Source organism: Lacerta agilis, chromosome 9 (assembly GCF_009819535.1).
Source record: "Lacerta agilis isolate rLacAgi1 chromosome 9, rLacAgi1.pri, whole genome shotgun sequence".
Lineage (NCBI taxonomy): Eukaryota > Metazoa > Chordata > Lepidosauria > Squamata > Lacertidae > Lacerta > Lacerta agilis.
Window position 1 is genome coordinate 68,506,627 of NC_046320.1, and position 15,680 is coordinate 68,522,306.

The 15,680-nt window shown below is 46.9% G+C and overlaps 1 protein-coding gene across 1 annotated transcript; it reads right to left on the minus strand.

The window, feature by feature from the left end:
* Nucleotides 1-1,517: 1,517 nt before the first annotated feature.
* LOC117052930 (vasotocin-neurophysin VT-like) lies at nucleotides 1,518-6,717 on the minus strand. The gene is made up of 3 exons (XM_033160309.1): nucleotides 6,534-6,717; nucleotides 3,279-3,480; nucleotides 1,518-1,846 (listed from the first exon to the last, which is right to left on the minus strand). Exons 1-3 carry the CDS (start codon nucleotides 6,651-6,653, stop codon nucleotides 1,677-1,679), a joined length of 492 nt encoding a protein of 163 aa, XP_033016200.1. The 5' UTR covers nucleotides 6,654-6,717; the 3' UTR covers nucleotides 1,518-1,676.
* Nucleotides 6,718-15,680: the final 8,963 nt, after the last annotated feature.

Sequence of the window (15,680 nt, forward strand, 5' to 3'; positions counted from 1 at the left end):
TTGAGAGTCCCATGGACTGCAAAAAGATCAAACTTATCCATCCTTAAAGAAATCAGCCCTGAGTGCTCACTGGAAGGACAGATCCTGAAGCTGAGGCTCCAATACTTGCGCCACCTCATGAGAAGAGAAGACTCCCTGGAAAAGACCCTGATGTTAGGAAAGATGGAGGGCACAAGGAGAAGGGGACAACAGAGGATGAGATGGTTGGACATTGTTCTCGAAGCGACTGGCATGAGTTTGGCCAAACTGCGGGAGGCAGTGGAGGATAGGGGTGCCTGGTGTGCTCTGGTCCATGGGGTCACGAAGAGTCGGACACGACTGAACAGCAACAGGGATTTTTCAGTGTCACCCTGCTTCTGATAATACAGCTCATGCATCTGATGTTGAGCGTGTAGGAGATGGTGATGACGGTAGTGATACAGACTCAGCCGATTACGAAAGCACCAAAACATCCCTCAAACCATCTGATGAGTCTGATACTGAATCAGAGGTACCCCTTTTCACTACAGGACGGTTTTCTCCAAAGAAGGAAAGACCTGATCTTGAGGATTTATGTATCATACGCAGGAGCGAAAGAGCCACTAAAGCTAAACCTCCTAAAAGGTATGCTGGTGAGTACGCTAACATGGCTATTGCTAACATGGCTCTTGCTAGCAACGCAAAACGGGTTTTTGAACCTGAAAATTTCCAAGAGGTTCAAGGTTTGTCCTCAGAGGATGCTGAGCCTTGGCTTAATGCCACGAAGGCTGGAGTTGATTCCTTAAAGAAGAAAAATACTTGGGAATTGGTTCCAATGCAACCTTCCATGAAGTTAATTGATAGTTGTCGGGTCTTTAAGGCCAAGACTCACCAACATGGAAAGGTAATTCGGCACAAGGCGAGACTAGTTGCTCGTGGTTTTTCACAGATTCCGGATCAAGATTACCAAGAGACCTATTCACCAACTGTGAAATTTGAAAGCATAGGATTAATGCTTAAAATTGCCGCTGAAGAGAAATTGAACGTTTCTCATCACAATGTCAACACAGCTTTTTTTGTACGATGAATTGGCTGAAAATATTTACATGCTACCACCTGATGGTATGCAAGTGAAACAGGGAATGGTGTGTAGTCTTAAGAAATCCCTTCGGTTTATTTTCTTACTGTGCCTTTCTAACGCTGCAGCCCCTCCGGACAGCAGCAATGTGTTCAGATAGAACCATAGCTCAGTTGTTAGAGCATGAGACTCTTAATCTCAGGGTCATGGGTTCGAGCCCCACCTTGGGCAAAAAAACCTCTGGAGGATGTTGAACTAGATGATCCACGTGGTCCCTTCCAGCTCTACAATTCCATGATTCTATTATTCTAACCAACTAAAGCAGGCTAAATCCACTACCAATGTGGATTTGTGTCCAGAACACAGCTGCAATAAATCACCAGAGTTAAGGGGCCCAAAGTATCCCCACCATGTGTTTGAAAATATCCAGTGTTTCCCTGCATAAATGACACAGGACAAAACATGCAACACAATGCAATAAAAGACTTTTATTATTTGCTGTGTATTTACATTTCCGTCTCCCAATTTTTTATTTCTTCTTTATGCTACTTAGGGTATTCTTCGGATTCTTCTTTTTCTGAGGGCGTTCTGAAAGATAAGTTGGAGAACCGGTGTTCTGGGGGCTGCCTCCCCATGGGCTTCAGTAAAACTGCTGCTTCCCCTGTTGCTGCCTGTTTGCATTCGCCATGTGCATCAGTTTGAGGAGGAGATCCCCTGCCGAGCTGTCCAGCAAAGTTAGGTTCCTTTCAGAGGGCATTCGACTCCTGCCGCTGTTTTCATCCATGCACGCTGCATCTGTGGTGCAACCCTCTGTGGAAGAAAGGAGTAAAAAATATACATGAAATTTTCTGTGATTTAATCTTCTGGCAAGCCTTTTGGGTTCGTCACAAAGTCTCCCCTGGTATTCTTGCAGTGAAGCTGGTAAAATGTGGGCTAGAGGGTGTGAACTGTTAGGTGGATTTGTAGCTGTTTGACTAACTGAGCCCAAAAAGGACTCACCAATGATTCCTCATAATCCTGGGAGAAAGTGACAAGTGGGGTGCTGTAGGGTTCTGTCCTGGGTCCGTTGTTGTTCAACAAGACTTAGGTGAAGGCATACATCAAATTGCAGATGACACCAAACTGGGAGGGGTAGCTAAGACCTCAGAGAATCAGGATTGAAGATGAGTTTCACAGATTGGAGAAGTGGGCCCAATTTTTTTTAAAAAATGAATTTCTGTAGGTACAGTCATACCTTGTGTTACGGCCACTGTGGGTTGCGTTCGGCGAAGGGTTACGAACGTGCCGAACCTGGAAATACCAGAATGGGGTATATCCGGGTTCGGCGGTTCACACATGCACAGTCATGCACAATGACGCCACGGGCATGCACAGAAGCGGCGCTGCTGGTTGCGTTCTGCTCATGATGTGAATAGGGCTCTGGAACGGATCCTGTTCGCATCCAGAGGTACCACTGTGCAAATGTAAGGTTTGACACATAAGCAGGAATAACCAGATGCACAAATATAGGATGGGTGACACCTGCCTTGACTGTAGTACATGTGAAAAGGATCTTGACGTCTTAGTAAACCACAAGCTTAGCATGAGAGAACAGCGTGATGCAGCAGCAAAGAAAGCGAATACTATTCCAGGCTGCATCAACAGAAGTCCAGTGTCCAGGTCAAAGGAAGTAACAGTGCCACTCTATTGTGCCTTGCTCAGACCCAACCTGGATGATTGTGCCCAACTCAGGTCACCACAGTTTAAGAGAGATATGGACAAGCTGGAATGTGTTCAGAAGAGGGCAAACAGGGTGACCAAGGGTCTGGAAATCTAGCCTTATGAGGAATGGTCGAAGGAGTGTTGGGTATGTTTAGCCTGGGGAAGAGAAGACTGAGAGGTGATATGAACCGTCTTCAAATATCTGAAGGTCTGTCCCATGGAAGACACAGCAAGATTCTTTTCTGCTGCTCCAGGACCCAAAGGAATAGGTTCAAATACGAAACAGGAGATTCTGACTAAACATTAGGAAGAATTTCTGAGTGCGAGAGCCACTTGGCAGTGGAACTTTTTAAAGGTTAGTTGGGTGGCCATCTGTCTTCTATGATCTAGTTGGGATTCCTGCATTGCAGGGGTTGTACTAAATGACCCTTGGTCATGACTTGTAGCAGTTAATGTGACTTTTCTGACTCACATTCCCCCTCTGCCTCTTTCCAGCACTCCCTCTTGGTGATCTTCATCTCCCGCACACGGATACCCTTACCGTCATTGCAGCATATGCCTGATGCTGCACACCTCCCTCCTGCGCTGCAGGGCTTCCCTCCGGCCTCGCAGGGCGAAGGCAGGTAATTTTCCTCCTGGCAGCGCAGAGTTTCCGGGGTGCCAAAGTAGCAGCCAAATTCTTCTCCGCAGCAGATGTTGGGGCCAAAGCAGTTTCCTTTCTTTCCAGGACCACAGGGGATGCACTGAGAGAGAGAGAGAGACAGAGAGTGAGGGGTGGTGCTCAGTTTGAGTTTGGCTACGGCAACGTGACTACAGGTATGCTGAACTAGATGGGTGTTTGGTCTGATCCAGCAGGGCTCATGAAAATCCATCCAGACCAATGTTCCCTGTCCCACAGCAACAAGCCGGATGCTGCCAGGTACCCCACAAGCAGGGGAATCCCTGTCCCTGCCTTAGCTGCTAGTATTTAGAGATATATTGCCCCTGAAACTGGAGGTTCCATCCAACCATGCTGGCTAACACAGCCCTGTTCCCCAGGATTGATTTCTCTAATTCCCCGTTCAAAACCATTTGAGGCTACACTCCTATGCATATTATCCTGGGTGACATCCCACTTAATGTTACTCAAGGTAAACACACTGAATTTAATGCACATTATCTTCCTACCTTTTCTTAAAGGAGTTCAAGGTGGTGAACATTCCCCTCCCCCTCCCCATTTCATACAGGAATTGTATTAGTTAATCGTTTCATATTTAAAATTCCTCACCACATCTACCAGGCAGAGTGATGTGCCTCTCTCTGAATCTGTTTCTTTTTAGCAAGGTTCAGAAATGGACTTTCTTTTTTACTCCAATCACACCAGGAATCTTCATTTGAACCGAATGCAAATGTGAACGTTTAGCTCAACAAGCTGACCCTCACCAATTAGTTTTTTTATTTCTTTAACAAATTTTGTATCCCGCTTGATTGCAACGAAGAAGAGTTTGGATTTGATATCCCGCTTTATCACTACCCGAAGGAGTCTCAAAGCGGCTCACATTCTCCTTTCCCTTCCTCCCCGACAACAAACACTTTAAGCAGTTTGCAAAAAAGTATTAAAATCATCTAAAGAAAAGAGAAGTGTTTTAAGTAGGTGCTGAAAACAGTACAGCAAAGGGAACTGCCTGGTGTCAATAGGCAGGGAGTTCCAAAGTTTGTGTTTCCACAAAACACAAAAGGCTGATTGCTTGTAACAGTGCCAGTCCCACAGATTGAAGCCGTTGACTGGGCATATCTGGGGTAAGAGAATCATTCAATTATTGCTTAACATGGATGAATCACCTTTGATGCACCTCAGTTGTAAATGGTTACTTCTTTTGCATTGCTTTTATTCATTCGTAAGAGGTCTCTTCAGAAGAGCAGCACAACTTAATATGAAACGGCTGTTTGGAGGAAATGGGTTAACTTGAAATTGTGCTATAATGGAAGAATCGCTTTGAACACGGAGCATCTAAAAGCCAGGGCGACAATTCCTTTTTCCTACGCACACCTACTGGAATGAGTTTGCCAACTTTTCCGCTGGCAAGTGCAGCTCCCCCTTTAGCTTCTGCCTGATGTGCAGATGCCATGCAATAATAGACAGTCATGCTGGGAAAACCACCTGCTACCTTTAAGTTGCTGTTAAAGGCACAAGAGCAGACCAGGCCCTTCTCTTCCTATCAGTTGGCAACGCTGCACTGGTCTGTGTGCAGAGAAAGTGGTTAAAAGCAGCAGGGCTAGAAGCTTGAAGTCAGGGATGGTGGACATGCGGCTCTCTAGCTGGTGCAGCATTGCAGCTCACATCAGCCTCAGGGAACATGGCCAAATGCCCCGGAGGATACTGGGAGTTGTAGTTCAACAACATCTGGAGGACCTCAGCTTCCCCACCCTTGCTTTTGGCGATCAAGGTTGCAATCCTGTACTTACTTACCTGGCTGAAACAAAATAACCAAGTTTGTCATTGGTATGAGCTTTCGTGTGCATGCACACTTCTTCAGACACACTGAAACAGAAGTCACCAGACCCTTATACTGTATATAGTGAGAGGGTGGGGAAGGGTATTACTCAGAAGGGTGGTGGGAATGGGTGATTGGCTGATAGGAGTGGTAAACCTGTTGACTGTTAACGACTGCAATTGGTCTTACAGGAAAAAGCAATGAACTCAATAAGGCTTACTTTTGAGTAGCTATGTCTAGGCTTGCACCGCACTCACATTTAATTACCGAAACATTAATTGCATGTGCCTCACTGAAGAGGCCTTTGCAAAGGAATGGTGCAAGCCTAGACATAGGCCTTTGCAAAGGAATTGATGCTCTTTTTCCAAGCTATGCCGCTTGGAAAAAGAGCATCAAAAGGGAGTAAATGCTTCAGTACGAGTGCTGGTATGAAAAATGCTTATAAATCTAATCTGCAACGTTTCTAGTGCGCGAGCTGCGCACAGAGCATGACCTCGTTGCTTCCCTCGAGGGAGGGTTTCACAATGTCCAGCTCACAGATAAATAAAGCAGGGTGACTGGAACATATCTAACCTATGGGTTAGTGGCAAGCTGTGGGCCAAATCTGAACCCCAAGCAACCACACTTGGCTCTGCTAGCGCTGCAAGGGAATAGAAGCACAGAGCAGGGCAGCGCTTAACACAGGCTATAGAAATGGGCCGGCTTGGAAGGTTCCAAGCTGTGCTTCGAGATCCCCACACCTTTACTAGTAGAGGTTTTGCCTCTTTCTGAGATTGTGCCGGAATAAATGTAGATGCATCAGCATCTCAACAATCTAAGACACAAACTAAAGTCTTTCCTAAGTTGCTTACTGTCGTATCTCCCTCTCATATAGACATATAATCTATGGCAGCGCACTCCCCGTGTGTTCAGAACACATTTAAAGCACCTAAATAATCCTGGGAATTGTAGTTCGTTAAGGGTCCTGAGAACTGTAGCTCTGTGAGGGGTGGACTGCCATTCCCAGGATTTGGGGTGGGTGCGCTTTAAATGTCCTTTAATGGTATGGCTGTCTCTGCAGCCTTGAGTGAGCATTCCTTCACTCTTTCGCTATCCGTAGTTGCAGCACCTCTCTCACTTCCACAAGGAGCAGAGCTCCATCCCTGCAGAGCAGCTAGCAAGTCCGAGAGGCAGAGCAAAGCAGAAAAAGGATTAAGCACACAAAGACACCTTTGGAACCATTCCCCCATAACTAGCAAAGGAGCAGAAAATCAGTTTCTTCCAGAGACAGGCGCATCAATTGAGATTTGCAGGTGCATCAACTGAGATTCTCTCTCTCCTACCTGTCTGATTTCTGTGTCTGGGAATGCTCTCTTTCCTCCCCGAGGGCAGTTCTGGATGTAGCAAGCTGAGGACAAGGTGAGTAGGCAGAGGACATAGACTGGAAGAGATGTCTCAGGCATCTTGGTGGGCGTACAAATCTCTCTTGCAGGCTGCCTTCCTCTCCTGGCTTCTGCCTCCTGAATCTGCCGCCTTCCTGGACCACCTGCTTCTTTATACCCTTCCTAGCTCCCCTTTGCATCCACGCAACACTTCTGTCATCATGGCCAGGATGTTTATTTTCTCTGCCCCCACCCTCCTCCGCACAACTCATACCTCCCCTCCCCTCCAAGCTGGACTTGATATCACATAATAATTGAACCAATTCAGTGCAGAGCCAAGCTCAGGTCCCCAAAGTCTTTCTCTCTTGTTTATTTTATTTTATTTTCAAGTGGCGCAAGAATATTATTAATACGTGCATCATAATAAATTTGAGTAGGATGGATTGCAGTACTGGAGTACACAGGGAGGGGGGTCTGCCTGAGAATAGGAGAGATGCCTTCTGGGTGAATTCCCCCCCCCACCCTTGTGTGCCGTACTTCTTTTTTCAGGCGTCGAAGACAGCAAAAACAAATTTCTGGCAACAACTTCTACATAATTCCACTCATCTTTTTACCCTTCCCTGCGGTTTGTGGAATAATTTGGCTGCTTGAGCCCTTGCATTCAACAGGGGGTGCACAAATCTGTCAAGGCCCTTTCCACCTGGCCTATGGGGCAGGACCCCCACTCCCCAGCCCCACTGAAGGGGCTCCTCATGAGGCTGGAGGAACATCACCCGGCTATTGTTTTAGTTACTGATTGATTTGAATATGCTGTACACCGCCTTGAGATTTTTATTAAAAATATAAAGCGGTATAGAAACAAACAAACAAACAAACAAACAAACAAATAAAATTTTGGTTTCTCGGAGTTTCTCATGTTTCCAGTCCACATTGGGTTTCAGGTGTTTGTTTGTTTTTTAAAAAAAGTCCTCATGAAAATTCATCGGAATTTTAGAATTCCTCAGAAAACAATCTGTATGAAATTTTGCCTAATATGCACATTTTTGCAAAGCAACGTGCAGTTTTTGCATGCAATTTCCACTTATATATACCCAACGCATGCAGTTTGGGGCACGTTGCTTGGCTGCGGAACTGCATTGTGAAATTTGAAGAAGGGCGAGTTTCAATGGATCGCTGTGTTTTGGTTTGCATATTGTTCTGCAAAGTGAGAATTAGTTAGGGCTCACCTTTAAATGCCACCTGAATCTAAAGTCTCCCCTATCCTTAGCTTTAGGTGGCAGATACTGTGGGGCTGGAGATGGAGAGGGCTAGGTGTTTTCTACGCTGGCTGGCCTGTGCTCCCTAAGGGAGCCTCCTTCCCTCAAATGCACTGCAATACAGCATCCCATCTCTGGTGTTGAAGGAATACTTTACTACCAACTTTTGTGCATGGATTTGGTGAGGGTGTCATCTGGCCCTTTGCCTTAGGCACGCAGGTCCTGCTTGAGCCATCAAGAGTCTCACTGCCATCCCAATGTAGGCCACATCTGGCACGGTGCATCTTCCCTCCTCCCATGGGCTGCTTGTTTGACGCTAACCCATGACGGGGCCTTTTCAGTGGTGACTTCCCCATTGTGGAATGCCCTACCTGGTGACGTGAGCCCGTCTCCATCATTATTAACTTGCAGGAGGTATTTGAGAACTTACCCAGGCATTTAGTGGCCGAGGAACACTGTCGCCGGCAACCTCAAGAACATTGGACGGAACTGTGTTTTTAACTGAAGTTGAACTGTACAGTACTAGAAAAGTTCTCAACTAATTATTTCTACAGTGTTTCAAACTGTTTTGTAATGTTTTTGTTTGTAAGTTGTATATCTGCATGCTGCCCTGCCTCCTCAGGGAAGAAGGACAGGATATTATTATTATTATTATTACTATTATTAAACAATAAAGTAAATAAATAAGGCCAAATGACCTAATTATTTTTCTTTCTGCCAGGCAATTTTTCTGCAAGCACCAAGCAGAACTGGAGGCTGGGATGTGTATTTAAGATCTCGAGTGTTAGCAATATACAAATTTATTTAAATGCAACCGCTTAATGAATTAAAAGACAAGTGAATGAACAACTAAAAATCCTGAATTCAGGGACGTCCCTGGAAAATAGGGACACTTGGAGGGTCTGCAGAAGGCCAATCCTCCTTTGCAACTGATTAACTCAGGTGCATAGCTGTCAAGTTTTGGATTTGAAAATAAGGGATCAGCAGTCTCACCTATCCCGGGGACAGTCACATGTCAGTGGTGGGCGGAGCCAGAAGCAAAAGTGGGCGGAGCAGCAATGTAAACTCCAAGCGGGCTCGGGCTCGGAGCGGAGCAAAGAGGAGGGCAGCCATGTGCTCCGCGCGATGGAGCCCCATCGTCTTCTTGTCTGATCCCATCAAAACAGGACAGGAAGCAGCAGCTGCTCAAAGGCAGCCAGGCTCCACCCACCAGCTAACCCTATTGGCCGGCTGAGGGGCTCGGCTGCAACGGATAGGGGCTGATGCGGGGGGAGGAATACACCCCCCTGTAAGCACGGGAAACGGCTCCCACTTGCTTTGAGGGCTGAGGCTTTTCTCTCCAAGTAGGCGAGGTCTTCCCACCCAGTCCCTGGCCAGCAGGGGAGGAGCTGCTTCCATTAAAAACGGGAAATTTAAGGGAAATAAAAAATAAGGGAGAGCAGCGGGAAACTGCTTGAAATAAGGGAGAATCCCGGGGGAAACGGGATACTTGACAGCACTGCTCAGGTGTGGGGGAACCTCCAGGTGTGGCTAGACTACAATTCCCATCGGCCTCAGCAAGATGGCCAGTGGGCAGGCATGATGGGAGTTGCCGTTCCCCACACACGCTTGGAGAAAAGGCCTACCTCACGTATTTGTGACAGCATTTTGAGTTAGGTATACAATAGCGTTTTAAAAATATGAGTGGAGGATCTTTCCTTGGGATTGAGAGGACATGTTTATGCACTGTTGCCCCATCTCACACTGCTGGTGAATGTTAATCCCTGCATTTCTGACTTAGTTTTATATCCTGCTTCAAAATCCCTTACTCCTCCGTTCTGGTACTCATTTCTCCCTTCTCAAAAAAGTTCATTGGGAGCTGAGTTAGATGCCTCGAGTTGGAAGGTAGACTTGCCACACATCTGGAATTCCCCAGAAATACTTGGAATATCGCCGCCGCAAGCAGTCTGGGAAAGTGTTGGTAGTGTTGTTTTTGCCAAATTTCCTCGGAAATAGCTCAAAAACGGCCAATTCCTTTGTCCAAAAAAGTTCAACAACATTTCTGTCTGGATTTTCACTTTTTGAAATATGGCAACCCTATGGAAGGAAGCCAGGTGAGAACAGGGGGCCACACATCTGGAATTCCCCAGAAATACTCGGAATATTGCAGCCGCAAGCAATCTGGGAAAGTGTTGGTAGCATTGTTTTTGCCAGATTTCCTCAGAAATAGCTCAGAAACGGCCAATTCCTTTGTCCAAAAAAGTTCAACAACATTTCTGTCTGGATTTTCACTTTTTGATATATGTCAACCCTATGGAAGGAAGCCAGGTGAAAACAGGGGGTCAGGCCCTCGGCTGACTTGCACCAACCACGTATATACAGTGAGAGGAAAAAAGTATTTGATCCCCTGCTAAATTTGCTCGTTTGCCCCTCTGACGAAGAAATGACCAGGCCATAATTTTAATGGTAGGTTTACTGTAGCTGTGAGAGACAGAATAACAACAGGAAAACCCCCAGAAGACAGAAGTCAGAGATTGATGCGCATTATAATGAGTGAAAAAAGTATTTGATCCCCTGTCAACCAGCCAGAGGGCAAAGGGGCAAATTTAGCAGGGGATCAAATACTCCCCCCCCCCCTCACTGTATAGTTTGAATATCATAGAATCATAGAATCCTAGAGTTGGAAGAGACCACAAGGGCCATCCAATCCAACCCCCTGCCAAGCAGGAAACACCATCAAAGCATTCCTGACAGATGGCTGTCAAGCCTCTGCTTAAAGACCTCCAAAGAAGGAGACTCCACCACACTCCTTGGCAGCAAATTCCACTGTTGAACAGCTCTCACTGGCTTCTTTAGGCACCTTCCTTGTTTCCGTCTCACTGGTATTGCCTGAAGTTGTGCTTTTAATATCTCCCTTTTAACAAGCTCCCAACCATCATGAACTCCCTTCCCTTTTAGTATTTCCGTCCATGGGATTGATTTCACCCAGCATTTCCCTAAGTTTTCTGAAGTCGGCTTTCTTAAAATCTAGAATGTGAGTCTTAGTATGCTTGGTTGCTCCTTTCCGCTGTATAATAAACTCCAGTAGAGCATGGTCACTCCCACCTAATGTTCCTGCCACTTCTACCCCACTAACACGGTCATCACTATTGGTTAGGACCAGATCTAAAATGGCTGATCCTCTTGTTGCTTCTCCCACTTTCTGGACAATGAAATTGTCTGCAAGGCCAGTGAGGAATCTGTTCGACCTTATACTCTTGGCTGAGTTTGACATCCAACAAATATCAGGATAGTTGAAATAAATAATTTCTTTGTCCCCAGGACAAATTGGGATAGTACCCTTGGCATCTCACCAACAAATTCCCAATGACCTTTTTTTGTGGGCCCTGCCCACGCCTCGCTCCAAGAAGAATCCCGGAGAGGATGTCTCTCTGCCAGGTTGCAGATGGCATCACCACGCAAACACCACATCCTGATGGCAGTGCGGCCGTTCAGCCCCGGCTCATGCAGCCAAAACTCATCCCCCACAAAAATCCCCATCTGTGTGAGGATGAACGACTTCCACGATGGCCTTCTCCGGTTTCTCCTTGTGGGTTTGGGAGGAAAACGAACTGCGAGAGCTCAGCTTCTAACCCCAGCACACAGAAGCCGAGGTGGACTTCTCACTGACTTTAAAAGCTGCAGCAAGAAGCGCCAGTATCTTGCCCGCTGCAGATTTCGCTCTTTGCACTTGGCAAACTTCGCCAGCAGAGTTGTCTCCATCTGTGTTGGCCAAAGAGTTGAGTGTGCTTTTAATACCCTCCAAAACCAGAGTGTGGCAAATCAGAAGATCCAGTTACAGGTATCCAGTTACAGTTCCTGCTTGGCAGGGTGTTGGACTGGATGGCCCTTGTGGTCTCTTCCAACTCTATGATTCTATGATTCTAGGTAGGTAGCTAGCTGTTATGTACTGAGTTGAATAGGATCCAAACTGCAGCAGTCTGATTGGTCCTAGAACAATAGGATTGAGATTGCAGCAGTCTGACTGGTCCCAGAACAATAGGATTGAGATTGCAGCAGTCTGATTGGTCCGCAGGAGCCACCCAATCCAGCTCCAGGTGGAAGTGAATCTGCACTCCGATTGGCATACAGGAGTATCCCGGAATTAGCCAATCACATGGGGCCCATTGTGTAAATAGTGTATATAAAGCAAACGTTTTGGGGGAACTGCATTCCTCACTACTATGAGCTGAATAAAGAGCATGAAATTCACACTTGACTCCAAGTATATTTCAGTAGCTGTGTTGGTCTGCCATAGTCAAAACAAAAAAAATAATTAAAAAAATCCTTCCAGTAGCACCTTAGAGACCAACTAAGTTTGTTCTTGGTATGAGCTTTCATGTGCATGCACACTTCTTCAGATACTTCTTCAGAAGATGACCTTGATGGAGGCCCCGCCCTTCTCACTCAGACCCCGCCCCCTCAACTCCCTCCCTCCCTTTGCGTCCTCCTCCTCTGCCATGATTGCAGCCACCACAAACAGCCATACTTCCGGAAACCACCACCACTTCCGGAAGTGTGGTGCCGGCTTCTGGAAGTACGTCAGCTGGAAAGCCATGGCCAAAGGAGGGAGAAGAGTGGCCAGGCATGGGGGAGAAGTAAGAGTTCGAGCCTTTTGGACCCATTTTGGGACCCATCCTGCGCTGTGGTGTGAGCCAGCAGATTTGTGCCACAGCACAGGACTGAAAAATGTGCAGCCAGGCGAAAGATGTGGGACATAATTACAGACTGGGAGAGGCTATGGAAAATAGATTTGAAATTTAGGGCATGTTCTTGATTGAAAGTACCGGTAAATAACATGAAAAGGATGCACCAGTTGTATTTGACCCCAGTAAAATTAGCAAAAAATGTATAGAACAAGCACCAATATATGCTGGAAATGTAAATAACCTTTTATCATATGTGATGGACCTGTACTGCAATTTTTAAAAATTCTGGGAAATGAAGTTGATGGACTATGCCGAAATGGCGAAATTAACTGGGAAGCTCAGGAACCAAGAAGACAATAAATCTAAAAAAGAACGAGAAATGTTTATAATGTATATACAAAATCATTGTAAACAGGTCAAAACATGAGAAGGATGTGGGGCCCAAAGCTATAGCTTGTTTAGCTTATACGTAAATCTGGCACTGAATATGATTCTCTTTCTTTCATTGAGATTTCTGCCTTACAGGGGGATGGGGGCTCTTTGTGTCCCTTCAACTCAGCAATACTGTGATTCAAAATCCAATGCTGCTGTTCCACTCACTCAACAGACTTCGCCTTGCCTGGTGGAATTTCCTGCTTTTGTTGCCTGTAGCCCCCGGCACACCCTCAAAATCTGCTCCAGAGGATTGGAGGCCTCTCTAGAGCACATTTTAGGATTGTCCTGGGGACAACAGGGAGGGGGAGATACAACACCGAGGACCTCATCTTGGATACATGCTTCCCCAAGTACATACCTGTGGTATACCTCTATGCATGTGCAGAGAGCATAACCCAGTCCCACTGGGGATAAACCACTAGGCTGCAAAGAATTCACATAGGCACACTTCCCTGTTGGGTCTTCATTGTGGGGGTCGGGGTGCAGATGGGACTGATTTTTCCTCATTTGCAGCCACCCTAGCTTCTCTGTGCAACGTTACTCCAGGGGATGAGTAACTTGCCTTGCACAAGGAGGAAAGTCTGGAATGGAGATGTGTTGGTGATTTGAGGTGAGATACCCACGTAGCGGAAGTTGCCCCCAGGTCCGTTCACCCCACAGAGGCAGCCTAAGGTCCCAATAGTTTACTGTTGCAGAAGATAAGGCTTTAATAAAACAGTTCCGGATGTTGATACATACAGCTTTTGCAGATACATACGTACAAGTAGAAAGTATCTCTGCTGCTCCAGCAGTTGAAGACGTAACACAGACTCCGACTCCACACTTCCAGACAGACTCCCTCACAAGACTGACCCCAACACGCAGCACAAGACCCCGGACACAATGAGCTGATGTGCCAGAATCACTTATATTGATGGCATTGGGCTGTTACCATAGCAACTGGCTTGGCTGACCATGCGCCTGTTGGCTTATCTCATTCTTGGGGGTGATTCACACTCCTGAAGGAAATTAAACCCTTCCTCCGTGTCCAGTTTTCCCAACAAAACAGATCACCCCTGCTCTTTATTCCGGCAGGCATGTAACAGGGAAAGTGCTTTTGAAAATGAATTCTTGGTATCAAGAAGCAGGCAGCCGTGTAAGAGTAACCCTTGCAGCTAAGTTGGTGCTACATTTATTACTCTGCTTTCCTTTTGACCACATCAACAAGGCTGAGAGGGGGTCTTGACATCTGGGCAGCCCAGGACCTCCATCCACCCTGCCCAGGTTTGCATCCCAGGGAAGTCATTTCCATGCTGCTAAGGCTGTGGGTAGTCTTTGTCCATGGAGTTTTCTTGGCAGGGATACTTTGGCCACCTCATGAGAAGAGAAGACTCCCTAGAAAAGACCCTGATGTTGGGAAAGATGGAGGGCACAAGGAGAAGGGGACGACAGAGGATGAGATGGTTGGACAGTGTTCTCGAAGCTACTAACATGAGTCTGGCCAAACTGCGGGAGGCAGTGAAGGATAGGCGTGCCTGGCGTGCTCTGGTCCATGGGGTCACGAAGAGTCAGACACAACTGAACAACTGAACAACAACAACAACAAGGCTGTGGGTTAAACCACAGAGCCTAGGGCTTGCTGATCAGAAGGTCGGCGGTTTGAATCCCCGCGACGGGGTGAGCTCCCGTTGCTCGGTCCCTGCTCCTGCCCACCTAGCAGTTCGAAAACACGTCAAACTGCAAGTAGATAAATAGGTACCACTCCGGCAGGAAGGTAAACGGCATTTCCATGCACTGCTCTGGTTCGCCAGAAGCGGCTTAGTCATGCTAGCCACATGACCTGGAAGCTGTATGCCGGCTCCCTCGGCCAATAAATCGAGATGAGCGCCGCAACCCCAGAGTCGTCCGTGACTGGACCTAATGGTCAGGGGTGCCTTTCCCTTTTAAGAGGCACATTCCATTGTATCGCAAGACAGACAGATGCCAACAAGTAAAATAAAATAGGTACAGAATATCTTTCCTTGCTGCATATAGCAATTGCTTGTGCATATTGGATATGTATACAGTGGTACCCCGGGTTACTTACTTAATCCGTTCCGGGTTACAGTATGTAACCCGAAAAGGACGTAACCCGAACAATTCGTTCTGTGCATGCGCAGACCGAAAAGACAGAAAACCCCCGAAAAATGCTCTGTGCATGCGTAAATCGCGAGCGCATTGGGTTGCACTTCCGGGTTAGCGGAGTTTGTAACCCGAAAAGTACACAACCCGGAGCGTATGTAACCCAAGGTACGACTGTAGTTCCACAAAGCAGAAAAGAGGAAGTGTGAAGGCTACCTCCATGTTTTGGTTCAAGGACTGCCAACGTAGTGCCCATTGGTTAGTCGACCCTCACCAACCCTCCTCCCTCTGTTTTGCAGTCTTGTGGTTTGTTTGGGCCCAAGCAACTCCCCCCAACTCCGAACTTCTCCCCGGATGCCCGCACCATGCCACCCCTGCAGTGCGGTCCCCAAAGGAAGCCGTTTCCCAGACCAGACACCAGCAGGGAATGACCTTAGGAACGTGGCATTAATATGCAAAGGGGAATCTTGTGAATTGCAAACGCGTCAACGGACCCCTCTCAGAGGGCCCGTAGCTGCCAGGGCAGATCAGCATGGCAGAATCGTCTCATCTTTCAACAGGAATTATTAAAGGTCGCTGTTCGTTGTTTAATTAAGAGGAAAATGAGGAGCGGAGGGGGCGAGGGTAATGACAGCTTAGCAGAACATCAC

Coding starts and splice junctions, on each gene's coding strand:
- LOC117052930 (XM_033160309.1), bottom strand. CDS start 6,653: ATGCCTGAGACATCTCTTCCAGTCTATGTCCTCTGCCTACTCACCTTG. Junction 3,481..6,533: donor CAGACACAGAAATCAGACAG/GTAGGAGAGAGA, acceptor TCTCTCTCTCAG/TGCATCCCCTGTGGTCCTGG. Junction 1,847..3,278: donor AGGCATATGCTGCAATGACG/GTAAGGGTATCC, acceptor TTTCTTCCACAG/AGGGTTGCACCACAGATGCA.